Below are 16,261 nucleotides of genomic sequence, written 5' to 3' on the forward strand. Positions count from 1 at the left end.
CCCTTGCAATCAAAAACACAGTTGACTGAAGTCCAACAAGCATCCGGTTGAAGCTAAATGTTCACCTCAGTGGCCACACCTGGTGATTTCCAACTTCCTCTCAGCTTAATTTAAGTGCATGAGATGGATGCATCACCACATTACCATCTGCACTTTGATTTTTCTGTTTTTCTTTCTTTTTATAAGGCAATAGAGACAATGTATCATAAAATACTTTGCAAGTTTTTCTTTGTAAGCAATTCTGTTCTTTAAATAAAATTTTACCCACAGGCCCCATATGTAAAAAATCTAAAGCAGAGCTGCTCCAGAGGAAGTGGTATGAAGCATCTAGAAACACACATGCTTTCAGCCCTCACAATTCCACAGAGCACAATTTAAAACTATAGCATATGAAGATGGCAAATGCAAAAAACAAACAAACAAAAACACAACACAAAATGCCACATGTAAACAGTGGAGTATGCATTTATACATAACATCCCCACATACATACATGCACTCAAAACAATACTATATAACTTTTTTTTCTTTTTATTATTATTATTTTTTTTTAATAACTTTTTTATGTGAACATACTATGTCCTTCTGGAAGAACATACAAAAACTGTTAACAGTGGCTAACTTTGGGGGAGAATCCTTGATTAGGGTTGGTAGATGAAAAGACTTCAGCCCTTTCTGTAACGTGGGCAGCACATATTTACAAAAGGAATGTATTTCTGTATTATATGTGAATATACCATTAATTTCTAAAAGCTTCCATGAGAAAATTTTCAAAGAATTGCACAAACGTCCTTTGCTCTGTAGACAAAGATGATGACTCAGCACAGAGCCAGCTGCTGGCTGGCAGACAATGCCACTATGGGCTGGATCAAACTGTCAGCCAGGGGAGTCTGACTTCAGGGTATAAAGAGTGTTTTTGAGTGGTTGATACAAAAGTGCAGATTTTCTGAAAGCCTAACATATGAAGATTGAACATATGAAAGTGGCCGACAGCCTGCCAAATATATAGTATCTTTATATAAAAGCAAATAAAGAGCACTGGGTAATTAATATCCTAAGAGTTGGAAGTTCTGGTCCCATTTCTGACAGTAACAGTTTTCTAATCTCCCTGGGCATGAGTTTCCTTAGGAGTTAAACCTGGCCCTACATGGCCTGGTCCTTGCCTGCATTTATAAGCATTCCTGGCGCTGCCAGTTGGCCAGCTACCCTAGCGCTTTTTCCATTCCTTGAGCAGGCCAGACGTGTCCCAGACTTCAAGCTTTTCACTTTTTCTTCCTACCTGAAATATTTTATCCTTTTATTTTCACCTATACTGGCTACTTCCTACCTTCTTGTCTCCAAACGAATCTCCCTATCGCAAAGAGGTCGTCCTGAACATCAGATCGAGTAGCCACCCTCACTCTTGCCCTGCATTGTCACTCGGCACCACCTCAAATTATCTGTATTACAGGGATCAGTCAACTTTTCTGTAAAGGGCCAGATAACACATATTTCAGATCTGGCAGGCCATACAGTCCCCAAGACAGCTACTCGACTCTGCATCTGTAGCGGGAAAGCAGTCACAGGTAACACCTAAATGAATAAGCGAGGCTATGTCTCAGTCACACTATTTTTATGGACAGTGACATTGGAGTTTCAGATTTTTTTTACATGTCATAATATTCTTTTCATTTTTGCATCCATTTAAAAATGTGAAACCCAAATGAAGTGTGGGTCAGACTGACAGCCACAGTTTACCAGTATTGACCCTGCTCAATCATGTAACTTTATCAGGTCTTCTGATTCACCTTCTTCCTGAATGTAAGCTGTGTGCAGGCAAGGACTTGTAGGTCTTATTCTCTAATGTGGTTCAGCCTATCATTATGCCTGGCGCGCAGCAGGCACCTGATTTTTTATGGGTGGATGTATGGATGAATCAATGGACAGACAGAGGAAGAAGCAACAAAAAATAAACTAAATACCTTTTAAAGGTATTTTATAATACTATTAAATTATAAAAATTAAGAGAAGAAAAACACTGCAGACATGGACATACTAAGAACCTCACCACCAAATATGTTTTTGTGAAAACAAAAGATTCTAGAAATCTAATCCACACCAGGAAATATAGTATATTTAACAGGCTATACTACCACCTAGTGGAGAGAACTACTAACATCACAATATATACTTATTTTAATCTGAGAATCAGTTAACAAGATTTCCTTTCTGCTTCGTCATTGCAAATTATTCCGACACTTATTAATTCCACCAAAAAAATGCAAACATCACCTAAAACCACATATACTTGGACATACCTGGCCATTCCAAAATCAGATACTTTTACAACTCCCGCCTCACTTACTAGACAATTTCTGGCAGCCTGGAAAACAACATTATGATGGTATATTAGTTTAAAAATTCCACCATTTAAGTAGGAAAATATAAGTTCTGTTCATATTAAATTTAGTGTAACCTAGTCAACATTTGCAGAGAGTGGAAATGTCCTTTAATAAGTTGTTTTTACCCCTATGGAAGTATTTCCATTGTGTATTTGAAAAAATGAATAGAAAGGCAGGTCAGAAAGTCAGATTGCAATAAGGCATTATTGCATAATCTTTACCAATTGTCTTTTTTTTTTTTTTTTTTTTGAGACAGGGTCTGCCTCTGTCACCCAGGCTGGAGTGCAGTGGCGCAATCTTGGCTCACTGCAACCTCCGCCTCCCAGGTTCAAGTGATTCTTCTGCCCCAGCCTCCAGAATAGCTGGGATTACAGGCACCTATCATCACACCCAGCTAATTACTGTATTTTTAGTAGAGACGGGGTTTTACCATTGTGGCCAGGCTAGTCTTGAACTCCTGCCCTTATCCACCTGCCTCGGCCTCCCCCAGTGTTAGGATTATAGGTGTGAGCCACCACACTGGCCAACTGTCATTCTTAAACAAGGGCTAATAGAAGAGTCAACTCACTTTTCTCCCTCCCAGACCTGTTCTTATTAAACTATCCAATTTTCTTACTGACAATGAGAACATCTCTTGAAGTCCTTAATCCAGTTCTCACAATGATGGGTGACCAATCTCTTATCCAATATTTCTGCTCAGTGATTGGTCATCTCATCCCAGTCAAAGAACAGGCTGGGTGCAGTGGCTCACGCCTGTAATCCCAACATTTTGGGAGGCTGAGGCGGGTGGAAAACTTGAGGTCAGGAGTTTGAGACCAGCCTGGCCAACAGGACAAAACCCCGTCTCTACTAAAAATACAAAAAAATTTGCCAAGTGTAGTGGCACACAACTGTAGCCCCAGCTACCTGGGACTGGAGGCAGAATTGCTTGAACCTGGGAGGCGGACGTTACAATGAGCAGAGATCACGCCACTGCACTCTAGCCTGGGTGACAAAGCAAGACTCGGTCTCCAAAAGAACAGCTATGTGTGAATACAGTTCGCTTTTTCATTTATGTTCCCAGTATATTATAACATGATGTACAAAATTGGTCAAATACAATTGTGGATTATTTATATTTTCTTGCACATTCTTCAAGGTTACAAGGTTCAAGAAAATAGCTTGACAGAAAGACATGGTATTTCTCAGAAGGAAGACATGATGACTTTTTTTTTTTTTTTTTTTTTTGAGACCAAGTCTTGCTCTGTCACCAAGCTAGAGTCCAGTGGTGCCATCTCAGCTCACTGCAACATCCGCCTCCCGGGTTCAAGTGATTCTTCTGCCTCAGCCTCCCAAGTAGCCGGGACTACAGGCGGCCACCACCACGCCAGGCTGTTTTTTGTATTTTTAGTAGAGACAGGGTTTCATCATGTTCGCCAGGATGGTCTCGATCTCTTCACCTCGTGATCTGCCCGCCTCGGCCTCCCAAAGTGTTGGGATTATAAGCGTGAGCCACCATACCAGGCCAATAATATTTTAATACCATAACCCATAGACCAAGATGTGTTTTTCTTTCTTCCTGACTGTTCATAATTCTATTTTCTCTATGCGGCAATTGCACTTATATGAGGTTCCTTCTTGCTGAGTGCATTTTAAGAGTCTCATAGGCCGGGCGCGGTGGTTCACGCCCAGCACTTTGGGAGGCCGAGGCAGGCGGATCACGAGGTCAAGAGATCAAGACCATCCTGGCTAACATGGTGAAACCCCATCTCTGCTAAAAATACAAAAAAAATTAGCTGGGCATGGCGGCGGGTGCCTGTAGTCCCAGCTACTAGGGAGGCTGAGGCAGGAGAATGGCGTGAACCCGGGAGGCAGAGCTTGCAGTGAGTCGAGATCACGCCACTGCACTCCAGCCTGGGCGAGTGAGACTCCGTCTCAAAAAAAAAAAAAAAAAAAGTCTCTTATAAAATGAGAGTTAATGCCCATTCCCTGGACTGCCTGCATCTTCCTACGAAAACACTTCACAACTCCACAATGCCTGCGCTGGATGGTCAACAGGATTCTTTACCAAGAAGACAAGAGCATCCGAAGTTTCCCATAAGGGGTTACACAAACCTACCATAGTAATACCAATATCATAGGCACAGAAATATGAGAATCGTTTTTGCCAAAATATCATCTGTCTGGAATGTGTAATCTGCCACACCGATGTAGATATTCAGTTTTTATCAGTTTTGTAAGGACAAAACAGACAAAGGTTCTTAGTTTACGAGTTTCAATTGACAGAGATGTTCTTCGTCATCCCTGACATAATGATAACAATAACTGATGCTATCTATAGCATGTATATTTTACAAAGCCCTTTGCCCCAGTCAAATAATGTGATCTTTAAAACAGTCTTGGAAGCCAAACAACATTATAACCCACAATTTACAGACACCGAAACTGAATCTAAGATAAGGTAAGTATCCCAAAACACACCTAGGAAATCAAGTGTTCCATCTCCAAATCTTCAACTCTCTAATATGCTTTAATTCTAGAGAGCATAGCATAGTAGTTAGGTAGGGACCCTAGAGCCAAGCTGCCCGGGTTCAAATCCTGGCTCTACAATTCACTTGTCCATTGGTAAGTTATTTTATCCTATTTGCACCTCAGTTTCCTCATCTGTAAAAAGGGAATAATAAGAAAATCTACTTCCCAGAATTATGATTAAACGAGTTTATTTGTAAAATACTTATCAGAACAATGTCTGTCTAAGGTGACTGCTAACTTTAAAAAATGTTTTGCTAAGGCTGGGCGCAGAGGCTCACACCTGTAATCCTAGCACGTGGGAGGCTGAGGCAGGCAGATCGCTTGAGCAGATCGCTTGAGTTTGAGACCAGTCTGAGCAACACAGCGAAACCCCATCTCTACAAAAATTAGCCAGGCATGGTGGCACATGCCTATAGTCTCAGCTACTTGGGGGCTGAGGCAGGAGGATCGCTTGAACCCGGGAGGTTGAGGCTGCAGTGGGCCAAGATTACGCCACTGCACTCCAGCCTGGAAGACAAAGTGAGACCCTGTCTCAAAGGAAAAAAAAATTTTTTTTAGGTTTTTCTGCTTTCTAAAAAAATGTGTCAATGCTTTATCACTAGAAAGCTAAAACTAAAATATGGGAGGAAGTCCCAAATGAAAATTACACTCTTCTTGGTGAAAGAATTATTTTCTTTCAGGGGACAGACAGTGCTACTGATATGCTGAAAGCAAGCATTTTCAGCTGATTATTTTCAGGGGACAGACACTGCTGCTAATATGCTGAAAGCATTTGTAAAGAACAGGTAGAGAAGAAAAACAGAAGGAAAAGAAGAATGGAGGAGAGAGTGAGAACAGGTGAGAAGGGAAAAATTGTCTCCATCACAACAATTTAGAACTGGTAACAGATTTTTTTTTCTGGTATTTTGAGAAGTTAACATGAACCTCCATGTTTTCCCAGTGATTTGAGAGATTTTTTTAAAAATCCAAAGGATTTCTCTTATAGTTTCTGTTTATAGTGTATGAGGTGGAAAAGAACTTGGGATCTAGTTAGAAAGTCAAGGCCCACCGCAACTTCCCTACTTATCACAGGAGGCAAGCCATTTCACTTCCCTGAAGCTAATTTTCTCATCTGTACAAGAGTGATGGTAAGAGAATCCACTGTGAGTAGCTATCTCATGGGATTCTTATGGAGATCAAAAAATTAAAACATGGAAACTTGCTTGGAGATATTAACTAGGTCAATCATTAGACTGAATAAGGATCTTTCCTTTAAAATTACAGGGCAAGTTAAATTTACCAACTTTAAAAATAATGGTGAAAGATTGTTAAGAACAAAAATTGGCTATTAACACATCATTGCACATTTGCTGAGCCAGTGTTACAAAGGAATTCAGCCAATGAGTGGGAATGTGGGCAGCTAGGGTTACCAGATCTCTGTGGATGAAGCTGTTTCTCTCCAGATACTCCATCCCTTCACACACATCCTGACACATGCTCAGCAGCACGTCTCTACTGAAATGACCTTGTCTCTGTCGGAGGAAATTCAGAAGGCAGCCCCTTTCCATGAACTCGGTAACAATGTATATTGGTTTCTGCTGGGTGCATACACCATAAAGCTGCACTAACTTCGGGTGTGTGAGTTTCCTGGAAAGGAAGACATACACATATACAGTTACTATAGGAAAAGAAACTACCAAGTTTTTGGTGAGGGGCCACTTTTTAATACAAAAAGGTGAGCCAGAAAGATGATCACCACTTACATCATCACTTTAGCTTCTTCTATAAAGTCCTCCTCGCACATGGCACCTTCCCGAATAGCTTTGATTGCGACTTTGTACTGGGCTCGCCATTTGCCAAGCCTCACCACTCCAAACAGTCCACTTCCCAATTCCCTCATAAAGGTCAGTTCTGAAGGGTTGATCTCCCACTTCTCTGCATGACAGAAGGGGAAAATGTTCATATTTAAAAAGGAAAACATAGCATGAATCAGAGAGGGGAAAAAGAACCTATAACCAAGATCAACCTCAAAATTACAGGATAACACTGTAATAATTCCTGGTAAAACAGAAGAGACTTGAAACCTGCATCTGAACTGCCAAAGGTGGGGAGGATGAATCCCTTCTAACCAATGTGAAATGAAGAAAGCAAGACAATTCTGCACAAGTAATAATAATAATAATAATAATAATAATATAGCCTGAAAGTTAAAGGTACTTTTGTCAAACAAACACTTCCTTCTTTACCACTCTCCCTTCTCAGGTTTGTTTTTTTTTTTTTTTTTTCTTTTTCAATTCCATCAAGTTGGAAATAATGTAATCTGCTGTTTTAAAGGCTTTTGTCAGAAGCGACAAAGACCATTAAGTTGGAAGCTTTCTTTCTTACCTTCATCCTTACTCACATTCTTGTAAGCAATAAAGCTGGTGAGAACTAGGAAGGGCTTTGATTTATTTTAGATGTTAACATGATAATGCTTATTTTTTTACTGACAGAAAGTTTTCTATGGAATTATGAATAATGATGAAAATATAATACCTAGGCTGCTACGGTCTTAAGTATAATTACCTAAAAACCCATACTATAAACTTATGAAAACAATTCCAGTATGTGAAATAGTACACATCCAAATTTATCTTATGACAATGGATTCTTTTCAAGGAAAATCAGCTCACACAACCACAAAATAAGAGTTACCATAGCTGAATCCTGCAGTGGTGGGTGCATTCTTCCCTTTCACACTAACTGGGTACCGAAGCCGGGTGACAAGTCCTAATAATCAAAGAAAGCGTTGCAGTCAAACTCATTCATAATCATTCTGCTTGGTCACATGCTACAGGAAACTCACTTATAAAATTCATCATTTATTCATTTACTGCGCATCCTCTGTGTGTACATACAGCACTGTGCTATATGCTTTTATTCATTCAACAAACATTTTCTTTTAAATACTACAGTGTTTAACAGGCACCATGCTAACTTCTCTTTTTCCAAATATTTTAAAGGATGTTAAAAGGTTTCTAACAGTTATTTCACGTTCTTTTCCAATATGAGAGCTGAACTATGAAAGGGAATTATATTAGTCTGCTAAAAATGAAAGTTATTCACCTGACATGACTCAGTATTAGCAATCTAAGCATAAAAATCGGGCTCTAAGATAGCAACAATTCGGAATACCAACTACTGGAAATCAGTGTGTATCTTTTAATCCAAGTTGCATACAGCACTAAATAAAAAACAGGAGGTGTCTCTTCCAAAAACACCCATAGCACTCTGTATTTCCTCTACTACAAGATATCTCAAAGCAATTTAAAATCATTATGTACTTCTCTGTCTCCCCGCAAGTGGTAGGGTCTCGGAAAATCAGGATCAGTTACTACACCTAGTCCACCACAGTCTCCCCAAAGTCTGGCTCTGTTTCTGGCATGCAGTAGGCACTTGATACATGTTTGTTGAATGAATTGAGATGACAGTGAAGAATAAAACTTATACAGGAATACGGAAGAAAAAATTAGGGAGCAAAAACACCAAAAAAGAAAACAACAGAATGAGATATAAATTGATACGAAATCAGTTCCTCAAATGTTAAACACAGAGTTACCATATGACACAGCATACCCATAACTAGGTAAATACCCAAAAGAAATGAAAACATATTTCCATGCAAAAACTGGTATACAGGTGTTTACAGAAGCATTATTCATAAGAGAACTAATGTGGAAACAACCCAAATGTCCATCAACTGATGAATAATAAACAAAATCCATACAATGAATTATTATTTTTATACCTGGCCACAAACCAATTTCTAACAATGTGTTCAGGAAGTCCATCACAGCAATAAACATTAATGTCAATTTACATTGTCTAGAATTCCTAGTGATATTGTCAGCAAATTTTTTCCTTAACCTCATTTTACCTATAGTTTTTACATATCTAGGCTGTGTCTTGGCTTCCATAAGTAGATGAAGCACGACTTTCTAACACAACAGGTGGATGGTAAGATATTCCCCCTATATTTGAAGATAGAGGGGTTGATCGCGTCTCAACATTGAGCATTATTATACTCAATTTGAAACTGTTATTTTACTTAAGAGTTAAATGTAGACTTGTATGCTGGCCTGAGAACCTAAGCATTCCACAAATATTGTGTTAGGCTCTGGGTTGTGACTCAATAATAAGTAGAAGTTATTGTGCAATTACTATGTGTCAAGCCCTGTTCATTTTGTTTATATTATCTGATTATTTCAGTAAACTCGTGATGTATGTTTTTAAAAAAGGGAATGGAATGCATCTACATACTACAACATGACAACGTCAACAACAGTTACGTTAAGTCAGTGAAGCTAGTCACGGAAGACCACATATTCTATAATTCCATTTATATGAAATGTCCAGAATAGGCAAATCTATAAGGGAGACAGAAAGTATGTTAATGGTTGCCTGGGGCTGGGCTGGTGAAGGGGGATGGGGTGACAATTATTTGATACAAAACTTCTTCTTGGGATGATGACAACGTTCTTTAAAAAAAAAATTTAGATTATGCTGATAGTTGGCACAACTCTGTAAATATGCTAAAAACCACTGAATTGTATACTTTAAATGGGTGGGCTTTATAGTACATAAATTTTATCTAAATAACCATTATTATTACCTGAAAAAAAGTGAACAGTCACAAAATAGCAGGCTTTGCAAAGGGTGCCTTCAATAAAATTTCAAAATTTTTCATAAGTTGGGTGAAGCACTTGGCTATCCCTGCCCAGTTACATTTTTAAAGTCAAAGGCTGGAAATCTTTCTATATAATCCTGTGGAACTTTAATTTTTCATAAATGTCATTTCGTTTCTGTTATTTTTTGGTATTCAGTTTGTTCCCACTCTGGTGGTAGTGTACCAGAGATTCAAGAAGATGGTTAACTTGTAGGATATGCTTACTCTACTCTCTGGAAACCTACAGCATAGGACTGAATCCTGGTTTATCTGGCATCTTCTGTGACTATTCTGAAATAGACATATCTTGGACGTTAGTATCAAGGACATATATACCACATAAATGTGAACTTTTTTTAACTTTTAAGTTCAGGGTTATAAGTGCAAGTTTGTTACATGGGTAAACTTGTGTCATGGGGGTTTGCCATACAGATTATTTCATTACCCAGGTATTAAGCCTAGGACCCATAAGTTGTTTTTCCTGATCCTCTCCGTCCTCCCAACCTCTACCCTACAAAAGACTCCAGTGTGTGTTGTTCCCCTCTGTGTGACCATGTATTCTTATTGTTTAGCTTCCACTTACAAGAGAGACCATGTGGTATTTGGTTTTCTGTTCCTGTGTTAGTTTGCTAAGGATAATGGCCTCCCTGCAAAGGACATGATCCCATTCTTCTTTGATGGCTTCACAGATTCCATGGTGTATATGTACCAGATTTTCTTTATCCTGTCTATCACTGATGGACATTTAGGTTGATTCCATGTCTTTGCTATTATGAACAGTGCTGCAATGAACACCCACATGCATGTGTCTTTATAATAGAATGATTTATATTCCTTTGGGTACACACCCAGTAATGGGACCGCTGGGTTGAATGGTGTTTCTGCCTTACTGTCTTCCACAATGGCGGAACTAATTTATACTCCCACCAACAGTGTATAAATGTAATGTGAACATTTGCTATATACCAATGGAATAACTCATGTCCTAAGGTCAAGACAGAGCTTTTTATAAAACTTGATATTATTTCTAATTGTTCTTTGTATATATTATTCCTTTAATATGCAGTAATTTTAAATCAACCACATTCTACAATGAACTAACTATAAAATAAAACTGCTCAAGGAATTAATCACAGTATCTGATCATTTTAATCACAACCTTATATTTGAAGTAGGTTTTCACAGCTCACTTACCTGCTGCATTGTGCTTATGATATTCAATAATCTCAGGAATTGAGCCAAAAGCATGTTTTTCAGCTAGGTAATACTTCTTTGGAGATGTTGTTGTTTCCTTTATATGATAATGCCTGAAACCCGATGAACCTTCTCTAGAACAAAAATCAAAATGTGTCAGAACCAAGTTGAAATAATAGAACTTCATTCTTAAGGTGTTTTCTACAAGGGCAACCACAGCATCTATCCATATGATTCCCTCTATTCCTGGCACGAATTTTACTTCCCCTATGTTCTTCTTAGCTTCGTCTTTCATATTAGCATGTCAAAGTTTTTAAAGTACTCACTGAAAACACACATGGCCCTTTGCATGAGATTTGGAAAGAGAACATTTATGAATTCCACTTACCAACAGCTGGAAGTCTTAACGTAGCTATTAGCAGCTACTGCTTTTTGTTCCTGCTGTTGCATAAACTTACAAATGTCTAGAATACTTAAATCGCCAATAGCGAATAAATTAGACTTTTAAACATTCAACTTTAGGTACCTTTCTAGAGCAGAGATCTTCTCTAGTCCTCTCTTGCTAAAAATGCTTTCAAGATGACTCCTGTTGCTCTTAGGGTAAAGCTCAGACTTATTGACATTGACATGAACTTGCCTCTGCTTCAACTCTCAGGCTTCTCTCTCCTCCCTTCACTCTGCTCCCATTCTACCACACAGCTACAACATACTTTTCAGTGACTTGAACTCACCACATCCTCTCTCCCCTCTAGGTCCAGGCAATTTCCTGGTGAGAAACACTCCGTCCCCTCCCTCTGAGTTTTTCCTGCTCACCTCTCAGGTCTCAGCCTGGATGTCATTTGGGAGAGCGTTCATGACTAACTCAAGATGTGCCTAGGCTGTTTACCATCCCCCACCCCCAAACCCACCACACACACACATTACCCTCCCACATGGCACTTACTACCATCACTGTCTGTTACTGGGCTGTAGCATCTACTAACCTACTGGTGGGCAGGGTCTCTGCATTCTTTGCTCATGATTTTATCCTTAGTGACCAGCACCGTTCACTATAAATGTTTGTTGAATGTTACTAAAGTTATTATAGCCATACTCAACAAATGCGTATGAAAAACTATAGGGAAAATTACTGAAAATATAAATACAAAAAACAGTATATACACTTCAGAAATCAAGTTCAGGTTTTCTTTTTAATGGTGAAACGCTGCATATTTTTATGAAAATTAGGAATCCATATAAACTACATGGGAAGTTCATGCAAAAACTCTAAATTATAAAAAAAAAAAAAAAAATGGCAGGATTACTCACCCTCCAAACTTGGTATAAAGGGAGACTGTGTACAAGCCTGGTTGACTGGAATCCCTTACCATAAAACCACCTTCTTTATCCTAAAATCCAAGTTCAGAAAAAAATTGTTTTATTCCAATTACTAATAGCATCGCCATGGAGAATACTGAAGAACCTAATATTATAATTTTATAATTATTATTCTTTCCCAGAAAATCTGCTTTGAAGAAGCACAACTTACCAATAGGGCCCCTTGGTTTCTCCCACCCACATGACTTTGTACTTCAAATTACTGCGCTAGGAGAGTAGTTAAAGAAATTGCACTCAATTCCCCACAATCACAAATCCTCACAAATGGTGAGACATTTCAATCAAACAATCTCTCAGTGCCCTTCCAGAACTGAGAGACAAGATTTTGCAACTCCTGTAAGGCCTGGACATGTAGGAAAACTGTCATGGAAAAATATATTTCTTAATGATTGGGTTTCATTTCATACATTTTTTGTATTTGTTATAAGCTTTGATTCTTGACTCAGTATGATTTTCAATTCACACTGAATTTTCCTATAAATGTCTCAGTGCTTTTTATAAGAATGAATTTAAAAATTCTTAATTCTCTAGAAGTTGAAGTTAAATATCAGTCTTTTTTTTTGAGACAGAGTCTCGCACTGTTGCCCAGGCTGGCTGGAGTGCAGTGGCACGATCTTGGCTCACTGCAGCCTCCACCTCCTGGGTTCAAAGAATTCTCCTGCCTCAGCCTCCCGAGTAGCTGGGACTATAGGCGTGCACCACCATGCCCAGCTAGTTTTTATATTTTTAGTAGAGACGGGGTTTCACCATGTTGGCCAGCTTGGTTTTGAATTTCTGACCTCCAGTGATCCACCCTCCTTGATCTCCGAAAGTGCTGGGATTACAGGCGTGAGCCAACATACCCAGCCAAATATCAGCCTTTACAAAAGGAGAGATGGAGGCACAAGTAACTTAAGCAGAGAAAATCAAGAGTTGGAAACAATGCTAAAAGACTAAAGGTCAAATCTTTCTCAGGTTCCAAGCTGAAAAGCAAGAAATAGACCCTACGAACCTCAAATACCTCTCTGTCCAGTAACACTACCATCAATCTCTAGTATTTAAATTGCTTTAAGATGAAAAGTGAGTCCTTTATTAGTTGAAAAATAAAACAAATTGTACTCTTCTTCATAGGAAAAACAATGGAATTAAATAAGGCCCCACAAAAATACCTGATAACAATTAGGGATAATAATTGTAATAATCGATCAGTAAAAAGTATAACAGAGGCTGGGCACGGTGGCTCATGCCTGCAATCCCAGTACCTTGGGAGGCTGAGGCAGGCAGATCAGTTGAGGTTGGGAGTTCAAGACCAGCCTGGCCAAAATGGCAAAACCCCATCTCTACTAAAAATACCCCATCTTTACTAAAAATTAGCCAGGCATGGTGGTGCATGCCTGTAATCTCAGCTACTTGGGAGGCTGAGGCAGGAGAATCGCTTGAACCCAGGAGACAGAGGCTGCAGTAAGCCAAGATCACACCACTGCACTCTAGTCTGGGAGACAGAGAGAGAGAAACTATCTTAAATAATATAAATAAATAAATAAACAAACAAATAAACAAACACATTTATTTATTGAAAATTTATTCTGTTCTAATGTTCTAGCATATCAATTTATTTAATCATCAAAACAGTCCTATTACATAGGTACTATTGTTATCCCCACATTACTTCGCAGGTAAGGAAATGACAAACAGAAAGACTGGCTGGGTAATTTGCACCAGGTCACACAGCTAGTAAGCAGTAGAGGCAGGATCTGGTCCCCAGGCTGCCATTTAGCTACTCACTCCGCTACATCTGCCTCTCACTGTGGGGTCTCCAGAGAGGCATGGAAGAATCCTGTGGGCATGGTTACGTGTAGTCAGAATTAACCAAAGTCACCTACTATTGTTTTTTTAACATCAACTACAAAAACAAGCACTCAACAAAATCTTGATGCATGATACTAAGCAGGAGGTAAAATGAGAAAACATGAGTTTAAAAGACTGGGAACAATAGCTAAATAGAAAACTAGATCAGAAATGCAGAGAATTGTAGAGATCATCTTCTAGTCCAACTCCTTCTCTTACAGATGTGAAAAGTAGGCTAGAAAAGTCACAGGGAGACCCAGGTCCCATTACTCAGCACAGGGTAGTTCCCTCTATACATTTTACCCTTTCATTTTATTTCTTTTTAAAGGTATAGCAATTTCAGCACATTTATTTCTAAATGGAATTAAACATCTATTAATGCTTTATTTATAAAAGACATTACGTAGTATCAATGTAAACTATTTTAAAATAACTAACTTCGAGCCAAAAAAAAAAAAAAAAAACCAAACAAATACTTAAGTACTAAAAGTCAAGACAGCAAATGATCAATCAGGAAGAAAGCATTAGAGTAAGCTTGCCCCTCATGCTAAGGAAAGTGAAAGTGCAACAACTGCAGCAAAATGAGGATGGGCCACTACAGGAGACTCTCCCTGCCAGGGAATACACTGCTGCAGAACTCAGAGACTGCAAAGACCTTTAACCAACTACTGGCTGGTCCTAGAACAGTAGTGTTTGTTACTAATTGATAACAAACAGTTGCAGATTTCCTTTTTCCTTCTCTACTCCCACCGCTTCACTTGATTAGGCTTTAATCCATTTATGCCTAGGGTTCCATTATTGGAACACTAAGCTTGTGGGCGTTATTTACATCCTACGGCTCAAAGTCATCAAAGGTCTGATTTTTCACACACAAAAAATTTGCAACCTCCAGCATAAATGAGTTAAAAAAAAAATAAAGAGCAACAACTACCTAGGGAACCCCTGGCTGCTTGGATGGTCTAACTGCCGGACACAGTGGGTGATGATATTTCCCTAGCCAGGAATGAAGCAGAAAAAAATGAGTGACATTACTACCCACCCAGCCCTGCAGCAACGCCTTCATAATGCAAGGCATACATACACAAGGGAATTGTAGCCTTATGGCCTGGATCATTCTGGCTGTGACAGAGGTTTGGCCTAATGAAGGAAATTTACCAGGAGGGACAACCTTGTGGTGGTTAGTGGAAAGCCCCAGGGGCTTCTCTAAAAATTAAGAATGAGGTAAGCCATCTATGCTCAGGTTTTCATGGGACTTGATAAAGCAATTTTTACTTCCAGGATGAAAAATAAATTGCTACAGGATATGCTGTGCTAACAAAAGGAAAATGAAAACTATCTGAAAGGTGGCAATGACAATTCTTTATGAAAGCTATAAGTTTTGCTCCTGTGTGCCTGTATGCCTATATGTCTATATGTGTTATATATGTGTGACATTTCTATGTGATCTAAGAAAACATCCGGTAAATGAAATTAGTTTTTAAATTGTTGGTAAAATAAAATAGAAACATCTTCAGAATTTAATTCAGACATTTTGCCTAGATCTACTAGTCAGACAGGTTTAGGTTGTCTCTGCCTCAGGTCATAAAACTGCTGCTTCTGAGACGTTTTTGACACTTGTTTGACTTGTATGTGAGCTTAATTAAAATTAATCACTTCCTAGATATTTTACTGGAAATTAGAACTACTAAGAGTTACAATAGTAGTTAGTGTATATAATTAAAACTACTAGATGTAAGAGAAACAATTCTATATACAGAGTGTATAAAGAAAGTAAGATGAATTTTTGGTGAAGAAGGCTACATAAAAGATAGGATAGAGCTTTTGCTGAAGAAAAAGTCATTTTTTCTAGTTCAGAGGTTATTTAAAGGTTGTTTCAAAATGAAGGAAAAAATGATATAGATAAAACTAAATGGGTAGAAAGAGAATGAAGAAAAAGAAAGGAAAGTCACAGAACTTGTCCCAGCAGGAAGGAAATCTTTAGATGGTTATTAAAAAATCAAATGAATAAAATGGAAATTAATGGCATTAAAACAAAGGTCTTAATACAACACTACTGAAGGTTGTGTGGACCAAAAGGAGCCCCTGCTGGTTCCCCAACATTAAAGAGCCCAGAATTACTTTGCTATATCTCCAGTCTGCAGAAACGTAAAAAGCTAAAAGACAGAGATTATAATGATATAAGGCTGACCAACAATTGTTTCAGGGCAAAACTGAAGCAGGTTAATCAAGATAAAGACTGACAAAAGGGCCAGGGTCCCTTGGCTCAACCTCCTGCTGGGAACCTAAA

General features: G+C 38.6%; 1 protein-coding gene across 2 annotated transcripts in view; it reads right to left on the reverse strand.

Moving 5' to 3' along the window:
• TEC (tec protein tyrosine kinase) overlaps positions 1-16,261 on the reverse strand; it is a 34,210-nt gene that overhangs the window by 3,285 nt on the left and 14,664 nt on the right. For both annotated transcript variants that reach the window (XR_004182753.1, XM_031664419.1), the window contains exons 4-9: positions 12,079-12,158; positions 10,771-10,904; positions 7,566-7,640; positions 6,635-6,806; positions 6,302-6,518; positions 2,298-2,362 (exon numbers count right to left, since the gene is read on the reverse strand). Coding sequence is in view for 1 of the 2 variants with exons in the window: in XM_031664419.1 (XP_031520279.1) it covers positions 2,298-2,362; positions 6,302-6,518; positions 6,635-6,806; positions 7,566-7,640; positions 10,771-10,904; positions 12,079-12,158 (743 nt within the window). In the remaining variant the exon portion in view is untranslated. The remainder of the gene's footprint in view (positions 1-2,297; positions 2,363-6,301; positions 6,519-6,634; positions 6,807-7,565; positions 7,641-10,770; positions 10,905-12,078; positions 12,159-16,261) is intronic.

The sequence above is a fragment of the Papio anubis genome, chromosome 3 (assembly GCF_008728515.1).
Source record: "Papio anubis isolate 15944 chromosome 3, Panubis1.0, whole genome shotgun sequence".
Taxonomy (NCBI): domain Eukaryota; kingdom Metazoa; phylum Chordata; class Mammalia; order Primates; family Cercopithecidae; genus Papio; species Papio anubis.